Consider the following 9376-nt stretch of genomic DNA (forward strand, 5'->3'; position numbering starts at 1 on the left):
CTATTAACTTCGGATGATGATAGAGGATGACGGCCCACCTATAAGCCTTCCTCTAAGCCTACCTCGTTGGAAGTGGGCATAATGGGCTGTCTCTGGTAATAAGGAAGTCCCCTCGCGTTTCTTTTAATGTTCGCTGTGTCCCCGGTCTGCCCTAGCCTTCTGTGCTTAATTGCTCTCGACGCTGCGATCCTGGAACACTTGACAGTCGAAGAGAAACCGTACCCCAAACATTCCCACCGCCTGTTTTTCCTCTGGAAGTAGGAGTTACTCGAGCTTATGGATTCTCTGCTAGCCAATTATGCTTCTTCGGATGAAGACGAAGAAGCCGGATTTCTGATCAATCAACCTACCTCCTCCGCCAAATTAGGTCAGATTTCTTCTCTCTCATCTTCTCTGCCTGCCCCAACCAAGTCTTCTTCGATACTCTCTTCTCTTCTGCCCCCGGATAAATCCTCGTCTTTTTCCATACTCTCTTCTCTTCCTCCTCCCAAATCCTCCTCTTCATCTTCTTCCTCGAATCTGTTATCTCTTCCTCCTCCTAAATCTCACCAATCCAATATCTCTAAGTTAGAAAATTCTGATGCCAATGCTAAAAAGGTCTTCCAATTCAGACCCCCTCTAAACCCGTTCCCTTCTAATCTAGACGATGACGATGACGATGACGGTGAAGAGGAGGAGAGGAAAAAGAAAGCCAAAATAGCCTTCAGTTCCTCTAGCGACGGTAACTCTCTAGGATCTAAACCTTTCGTTCTTCCCCCTCCCAAGCACTCCTTCTTTTTGGCCCCTCCACCGTCTTCTTCAGCTCGACGGATCGTCGTTGAGGCGGATGTTCCTTCAACGGCCAGTAAGACCAGTAATGAGGTTACTGGTGGCCAGGAAACGTGTAACGGGGCTTTGGGAAATCAAAACTTCGACAATTATGAGCAAAGTTCTGTCGATGGAGCATCGTACCCTTCATCTAACCAGGTTCCAGGCAATCAATATTATGGTAATTATGGGAACTATGAGTCCTGTGCTCCGTACGTACAAGCATCACATACAACCAGTTGGGGTTCGGCCAACGACAATTATAGTAGTTGTGAAAATTATGGGTATCATCAGGGTTTTTATGGGGATGGGTCAATGGCAACGACATCTGTTCCTTCGATTCAGAGTGTAAGACCACTAATGGGAAATTCTGGGAAGAGAGGGAAGAATGAGGTGCCAGCAGACATTGTCGAGGTGAAACAGGAGGATTTAATCAGCAATAGACCTAGGGAGGATCAAGTTAAGTTGACTGGGATTGCTTTTGGACCGGCATATCAGGTGTTTCTCATGGATTTTTCAAAGTTCGTTGATATTCTGCTGTTTGAGAGTTGCATACAATAACGGAGAGTTACTAGACACTCATATCATATTTCCTATCCGCCCTCCACCCCTACTTGTTGTCGCTGAGCTTTTGATATAGCCATTTGCTAGCATTTACCTATCATCTTTTAGGTAGGATAAACTCATTAGATGATGAACTACTTATGTGCAGATGACAATAAGGAAACATACCTGATTAGAGTTACTGGAACATCCAATTCTTGACAATATTTCTCTCCCTTCATTTAGCATTTAGCATTTATCTAGATGCTTTCGGAAACACCTTCTTTATTATATAGTTACTTGTTTTTGTACATTCTTCCTTTGTTGAATTTTGATTGCACATTCTGCTATACTCCTAACCCCGGTGGAACTTGGACCCAGGCATCAAACCCCTAGTGATCGTTGAGCCAAACGCCCAATTTGTACCTTGTTGAAAAAATCAAAATCCCTTAGATGAAACTTGTGAGGTATCACTGAAATGAGCTATTTCACTTGTGTGGCTTTTAAGTCAAGTTAAGGGAAATCTAGGTGGTTGGGGGCATGTATGCTTTTTCTACGATTCATTTTTGGAATTAGTACTATTGAGCTTCTTGTCTCTCTCAATTTTCACTTATAAATTTTCTCTTTCCCTTGACAACTCTGTGCTCCACTTATCATTTAAAAAAAAAAAAAACTCTGTGATCCACTTATGTTGTGGTAAGTCATATTAGATGAACCCTTGAAGCTACTTGAAGGCACATATCTAAATTGCCTCTTTAGAAACATTAGGAAGAGACAAGCCTCTTCTTAAATGTTCCACGATATTTTTCTTGTGATTTTCATATTCGTTGTCATCAATGTAGAATTAAATGTGCATTATATATGAAGGAACCCATTGTTGCTTAACAAGGTTAGTTTCCAGCTTCCAAGTTGATTTTGCTTTTTAATTAAAAAAAGAAAAGAGAAGGCCAAATCTTGGTCCTGGTGGGAAGTACCTACCGAGCCATCTAGTATTTAATCATTGCAGTGTTAGCTTATACCTGTCCGTCTCTAAATGTCTGCACAAGATACCATTTGGCATTCATTCCCAAATTAATAAGACCAGTTTCCAGGACCAGACAGATAAAGTCATTGTAAACTGATAAGTTTCAAGTAGTGGAATAATTTATAATCCTTTCTTGATTTTTTTGCCATTTCCCGAATGAATAAGACCGGTCTCTGGGACCAAAAGAGATAAAAGTCATTGTAAACTGTTGAATCACTTATTATCCTTTCTTGATTTCTTTTCAAGCTTTCATGCAAATTGAATCATCTTGATTATTGAAAAGAAATATGGCTGTGGATGACTGCTAATCACACAATTTAAGCTTCACATCCATGATTTGGAACTGAAATTTGCTGCCACAGAAAGCCTTGACACTTGCAAGTAGAAAGCTGATTTTTGTGTGGATGGGTGGCGGATGGGGGTTGTTGGTCTAATTAAGCCTGTCCATCATTAGGGGGCAAAAAAGTGAATCTGGGTTTACAATGACCTGTTTATGTGTTTTTTTATTTATTTTTAAAATGATACAGCATTACAATTTTGCTCTCTGAAGCGTATCGCTTGTGTTAGGAAAGATGAGATCATCTCTGGTGCCTCCATCATGTCTAAGGCTTTTAGGTCTCCAGAGAGTACTTCCAAATTCCAGAAAGTCTATGTGATAGAGTATTTTCATCGTCAAGAAAAACGGTGCATGATGTAATCTCTTACTTTGTATACTTGAAAATGGTCTGGAGACAAACATTTTGGATTATTTTTTGTCATTTTCCCAGGGAGGTTTTCCTTTTATATGTTTGTTGTGAGAGAGTCCTTGATATATAGCTTATGGATTTCAAAACAACAATTTTGGTTGCAGCCTGTTTCATCAGCCAAAGGAAAGCCCTCAAAAATTCACAAAAGGAAGCATCAGATAGGGTCTTTGTACTATGATATGAAGCAGAAAGAGATGGAACTTTCGGAGCGGCGGGCCAGGGGCTTCCTTACGAAAGCCGAGACACAAGCAAAGTACGGGTGGTGAGTGGGACCCACAGCATAATAGAAATTTGGAACTGTCTTAGAGAATGTGTTTGTATGTAATTGCTTTCTTTTTGTTGAGTAAAGTTTTATTTCTTTCTGAACTTACAAATTCTCTGTCTTCAGAAAACAAAATAAAAAATTAAAAAATCTCCAGAAAGTTTCTTAAACTTGTTATCACTTCCCTTTTTTTTTTCGTTCTCCCAACTAAAAATCATGATCACCTCTGTTGAGATGAATTGGTGAAAGAACTTGACACCCTTTGAGCCGAAACAAGGGTGGCAACTCTTGACCTGGGAAATGAGGATCCACTATAGGGTTGAATCAGGTGGATTGTAGAGGATTTCATGGATTATATTTATGCCTGTCCTCAAAGTGTATTTCTGTCATTCAACTTATTTTTCAAAAATTCATTTATTTATGTACCCAAAAGAAGATGGATAGTTTCATTTATTCAAGAATCCTGTTTTTCCCAAACTCCAAAGCAGCTTTAAGCCAGTCTCTTCTGTGACATAATTTCCTTTTCAGAGCTCAGTTGAATCAGGTTATTACAGGTAGCTTACTGAAAACTTTTGTTCTCAGTGAATTGAAAACCAGAGCGATTATGTTAATTTGGTGTTTGGAAGGTCAATGGAAAAACAGAGGCTTGAGTCCACTAGGTATTTGTAATATCAATTACATGCTTCTGAGATACAAATGAATCAACTAAGGATGGGTTGCTGGTGTGAATGACCTCATCTTAATATGTATATTAACTTCCCAGATAGTTCAGGCCAGCCATTTTAACCTTTTAGTTCCATTATGGCTATGTTTCAGGCCAGTTGTAATGACACCAAATCATGTTGCTTCATCGTAAATTGCATTGGCCACATTGCACCTTCTCTGCAACAAGTTTGGATACCAGATTTTGGAGCTTCTCTGCGGAAGGTCCTGGCTCAATGGTATCTATGTCTCCCCAGCTCGAACAGGAATCCTCCTGTGAACCGTCGGTGCTCTCAATCGGAGATGGATCCAAGCACCACTTTCCAGGCACCACTCCATCCATTGGACGCATCAAAATATACCGATCCACCTTCTCAAGCACCGGGTCACCTTCCCTGAAGCCTCTGGCGAAGGCAGCTCCACTACTGACCATCTCCGCGTAATGCGATTTCCCTAGGAACAGTGGCTCCAGCTGTGGCGGAGTATCCCACAATGCATACCTTAGATCACTGTTCACTGTAGTATTTCTGAAATCAGGAGAATTGCATAGGATTGTCTGGAAGTAGGTTTCAAGAGGGAAAACCACATTGGAGAAATACATGAGTAGTTTTCTTGGGAGGTTGTCCCACCCATGGACACAGTACTCCATGAAAGGCCTGCTCAGGATTAACCATGGCGAACCTGTTGAATCCAAGAAAGATAGAACTAAGTCAACTTTGCAGAAGAAAAAAAATTCTTGCTTTTTTCTCTAAAATTATGAGCTGCGACCTGTGAAAATCTTGAAAGCATCTGGTGGTGTTTGACGGTTTTCTCTAACTTGGATGATTGGCGTGTTTGCTTCCATATAAAGATTTGGATCTATAACTATCTGATTAATCCTTTGAGACCTGCAAGAATTAATGGTGCATTAATGGTGCGCGAACAGAATCTTAATGAAGTTTTTGGCTTTTGACGCTACTTACTCTATCCATCCAATGCTGTTAGTATGACGAACGAAGTTGAGATTCCGTGGCAGAGGGCTGAAAACATGAAGGAGATCTGCAAGGAAATTGCACCAATGCCAGCATGATCAGCTCGCATTGTGAATTTATTTAAGATTTAGAATAGAACAGTTCAGAAAGAAATTTTTTTTTATTGAGTCTAGCTCGTTACCATCCTGGCTTACGATGGGATAATCAGAAGCGCTTAGAGTGATGAGCCAATCCCAGTCCTTATTTATTTTGAGCAGCACTGCAGCAGCATGGAGTACGGCAGCAATGGCGGATGAACCCATCTGGTTAACTGGATAGGCTTTTCCCACAATATCGACATTTCCAAAAGCTCTAAATTCCCGTTCAGATAGCACAGAAAGCGCCAACTTGTTCCTTTCCCAACTTGTGGAACTGGCGTCCAGATGCAGAAGGTACCGATTCCTTGGATGATAGACAGCTTTCACAAGCCTTAGAATCCTCCTGTTATCACCACGAGCGCCTGAAATCCAGTACGCAAATACAGGTGGGTAGCCAGACCCTTTTGATGGCGCTTTCTTTACGATCTCTGGCTGTTTCTTCGTATTCGAGAATCCACCATTCTGGAACGAGCTAGAGAAAACTGCCCATACCAGTAAACCGGTTGTGAGAAAAAAAATAACCAGAGAAATTACCTGTAGACAAGCTGATAGTTTGATTGTCCTCATGGCTAATCCAAACCACGCAAAGATCCGTCTTCGTCTACCTCATCCCCCGACTTTATCTGGAGACCTCAAAATCGATCTGGGTACGGTCATCAATGCACACAACTCGAAAAATTCCACCCTTCTGAACTCGAGCTTGATTACAAAAATACAGACCAAGCTTTGCCCCACCAAGTTTTGTCAACCCATGAGGAACTCCTCAATATTCTAACAGTAACTCAGAGACCTCGGCAACGGAAGCTTGTCAAGGAAAGCACAGACAGACCAATGTATCCGCTAACAACCAGTACATCTACCAGATGCAAAAAAAAAAAAGGTACATTCTGTACATAAACAATTGTAAAAAATTCTGCTAGAATCGACTCGATCAGTGTCTGTGAGTGGGGAGATCGAGGAGCCAGAGAACTAACAGAACGCAAAGGAAGCCCAAGAGAAACGGAGAAACGAAGGAGACAGAAGAGAAAAAAAACACGCAACAACCCTTTGTTTAAAGCAGGCAAAGAAAGAAGTGTGTAGATTCCGATGTAGATTTAGTCATCGTTGCAGGCCATGATAAGGAAAAATGACAAAAAAGAATTGACCCAGTTGGTAGAAATGGTTGGTTTATTGGACGAAAAACTCTTGTTTGGTTACGCAATCTGTTTCACTATGCCGCAAAGATTTGAAACTTTGCTTAAACGAGGGAGAAACGGGAGAAAAAGACGGACTTTCAGACTGGGGCGGCTGAATATCGTGCAGTGATCTGATTTCACTGTGGGAAAAGTGAGAGATTGTTTTATCGGTGAATAGAGGCTGGACCTGGATGATCGTCACTGGAACTTTCTAGACTTGCAAATGATATTTGCAGATTTTGTTGGGGATGATCTAGTCGTTTTAAGGTCCGTTACCGGTGAGGAAGGCCAGAGCTGAACGCCATGGTTGTAGAAGAAAACGATTAACACCGAAAGTTGATCTGCTTTTGAAAGAAATAGATGTGCCAACGGCAAAGCATTACTGCATTACCAAAAAAGATGATTAAGATTTAAGAATTGCTCGTGCTTTTTCTTTTGTTACTTAATCGTTTCAATCTTTCAATTAAAATTGATGAACAATTCATCTTCATTGTTGCTGTTTAATGCGAGAATCTAAGAGGGGAAGCCATCGAAAGAAACAACGAAGGTTTGATCAACTGTCACAATCGCATTAGAGATAGGGTACAATCACAAAAATTCGAATCGCTTTAGGGTATAGCCCATACCGTAATGACTAATCAATAACGAGAAAAAAGAAAAAAAAATTGGATGATCTCTCTGGCAAACCTTGAAGTCATCAGATCCAACGTTCCAAGAGCCCAACAACGTAGATTTGGGTTGGATCTGGGCTTATTTTTTATTCTATACTGGCCTAAAATTCTTGTTTCCGAAAGTCCAGCCAGACTATAGTGGCGGTAATTGCAGCGGGTTGAAATATGGATCCAATTTTTTGAATTCCAACAACACAAATGGTAAATTGGTAATTCACTGTTTCTACGGAGGTAACTGAGCGCCTACCTGGTCTTCATGCTCCTTCGGATTGCCCTTTGGATTCTCCTCAAACCTGCCCAGTCTGAAGTATCTGAGATCAAACCCCGGCGCCTCGCCGCCTGCTGCAAGATCCGCCAGTATCCTCCCAACCACCGGCGCCATCTTGAACCCGTGGCCGGAAAACCCTCCTGCCAGCACTACCTCTTTTCCCAACTCTCCGCCTAGGAAATCAATCACAAAATCCTCGTCTGGCGTCATTGAATACATGCAAGACTGAATCACCACCGGCTCAGTGGATTTCACGCCGCCCGCAAATCTGCCTTCGATCCATGGACAGATCGATCTCTTTACGCAGTCCATGTCTGTGGCCCACGTCCTCCGGTCCGGGTCGCAGGGGTACCCCCCATGCACCGCTACCTTGATCAAGCCCGGGAATTCCAACGACGGAGTACCGTAGATGTAAGGGTCTCCGTAGCTGGCGAACGTCGGAAAACCTCCTCCGGCGGAGAAGCACTCCTCCATCCCTTCTTTGATCCGCCAGTAGCAGATGGTAGTGTGCAGAGGTTGGATAGGTAGAACAGTTCCCCTAACCGTTTTAACTAACTCCTTCGTCCAAGCGCCGATTGTGACTACGCATTTTTTGCCCCAAATCTTTTCACCGTTCGCCATTGAGAGTGAGATCCCGCCTCTGAGTTCATCCTTCTTGATCTCCTTCACTTCCATGTGGTCCCGCAGCACGGCGCCTCTCTTCAGCGCCAGCGTCTGGAACATGGATAAGGCTTTCGTGGCCCGAATCACTCCTCCCTGCTCGTTGTACACTCCAATCCAGCTCTCCGGCAGGTGGAACAAGCCGGAGAAATGATCGCCGATTTGAGTCGAGTCGAGAACCCGATGAGGGATGGAGTTGGATCGGCAGCCGGCGATGACGGCCTGGAGGCTCTTGTTGCCCGCTGGACCGATGTCCAAATGCGGAGTCCTCGTGAGGACTCTGTAACCGATCTCGGATTCAGCTTCTTCCCAGAGGCGCCAAGCTTGGAGGACCAAGGCGGCGTAGTACTCCTCCGGGTAGGTTACACGAATGGTGCGGGACTCGCCGTGAGAAGACCCGCGGTGGTGCAGCAAGTCGAATTGCTCGAGGAGGAGAACCTTGAGTTCCCGCTTTGCGAGCTCGTACGCCGTGCAGCTGCCCATGATGCCGCCGCCGACTACCACTACGTCGAATTCTTCGCTGGAATCTTCCATCTTCACCACAGAATTACTTTCAGTAATAAGCTAACAAAAGGAGTCCACTGACTCCCCGGGCTCCAGCGTCAATGGCAATCTCGCGGGCGTTCCAGTTGGGGGGGTAGGCATTTTAAGCTGAGGGCTTCATGGTCATAGTAGTAGAGGAGGAGGGTGGTTTGGACTTTTGAGGAGAAGAATGGACAAACGAAGTCTGTACTTGTCTCGCAAAACGAGCTTTAACATGTTATCCATCATCTACTGAAGTGCCCCCACGTCAGACGTGTCGCCCTCAGGCCACAACGCTACTCAGCTTCGCTGCCAGTTTCTGTTCGTCCTTGACCTAAACTTTGACTCTTAATCTCTATTTTTCTCGCGAAATTTCATTTGTCAAATATCACCAAACTGGAATTATTCAACATTGTTTTGCTTTGACCATTTGACTCTGACCTGTAAGACATGTCCAGTCAGATACCATCAGCATGAGATCTCTTGAGAAAAGAAAAAATCTCTTGAAGTAAATCCCAACTCTCCGTCCCGTGCCAATCGAAAAAGTTAAAAAGGCAGACACGAGGAATCTTCAGATCCTCTTGTTTTCAAAACACAAAAAACCAAAAAATTCATATTCTTACTTCTGCCAGCCTTTTCAGCCGCACTTACTACCTTCTTCTTTCTATTTTCTACAGCCGCATACACGGCGGAAACCTCTCTCACGTCCACTGTTGAGCACTACTAGAAACCTGCAATCTCAGAGGTTGACAGGAGTGGAGAAGTAGACTCCTTCAATCTTACGGAACTGAAGTGGGCAGTCACTAAAAAAAACGGCTGAGCACCACACCATTTGGACTTTACACCTAAAAAACAAAACAAAGATGCGCTACGGGATCTTGAAGTTTC

The 9376-nt window shown here is 43.2% G+C and overlaps 3 protein-coding genes across 6 annotated transcripts; 1 reads left to right on the forward strand and 2 right to left on the reverse strand.

The window, feature by feature from the left end:
• Positions 1-147: 147 nt before the first annotated feature.
• LOC137941036 (uncharacterized) lies at positions 148-3552 on the forward strand. 4 transcript variants are annotated; one of them, XR_011110354.1, is made up of 3 exons: positions 148-1305; positions 2942-3058; positions 3225-3311. XR_011110354.1 is itself a non-coding variant. In XM_068786253.1 (3 exons), exons 1-2 carry the CDS (start codon positions 277-279, stop codon positions 3028-3030), a joined length of 1113 nt encoding a protein of 370 aa, XP_068642354.1. In that variant the 5' UTR covers positions 148-276; the 3' UTR covers positions 3031-3058; positions 3225-3311. The 4 variants fall into 4 exon arrangements, 3 of the variants coding, with proteins under 3 accessions (XP_068642354.1, XP_068642355.1, XP_068642353.1); XM_068786253.1 differs by having other exon boundaries at positions 2947-3058; XM_068786254.1 differs by having other exon boundaries at positions 2947-3067; positions 3225-3301.
• Positions 3553-3893: 341 nt separating this feature from the next.
• LOC137940584 (beta-glucuronosyltransferase GlcAT14A-like) lies at positions 3894-6683 on the reverse strand. The gene is made up of 4 exons (XM_068785733.1): positions 5237-6683; positions 5047-5122; positions 4853-4971; positions 3894-4765 (listed from the first exon to the last, which is right to left on the reverse strand). The coding sequence occupies exons 1-4, from the start codon at positions 5757-5759 to the stop codon at positions 4230-4232; spliced, it is 1254 nt and encodes a 417-aa protein (XP_068641834.1). The 5' UTR covers positions 5760-6683; the 3' UTR covers positions 3894-4229.
• A 381-nt stretch (positions 6684-7064) lies between these two features.
• On the reverse strand, positions 7065-8502 carry LOC137940174 (probable sarcosine oxidase). Its single transcript, XM_068785107.1, has one exon. It carries the CDS (start codon positions 8498-8500, stop codon positions 7262-7264), a length of 1239 nt encoding a protein of 412 aa, XP_068641208.1. The 5' UTR covers positions 8501-8502; the 3' UTR covers positions 7065-7261.
• Positions 8503-9376: the final 874 nt, after the last annotated feature.

Source organism: Aristolochia californica, unplaced genomic scaffold, assembly GCF_029961685.1.
Source record: "Aristolochia californica isolate CCGP_79_NKW_82.1479 unplaced genomic scaffold, dmAriCali1.0.hap1 SCAF_9, whole genome shotgun sequence".
Lineage (NCBI taxonomy): Eukaryota > Viridiplantae > Streptophyta > Magnoliopsida > Piperales > Aristolochiaceae > Aristolochia > Aristolochia californica.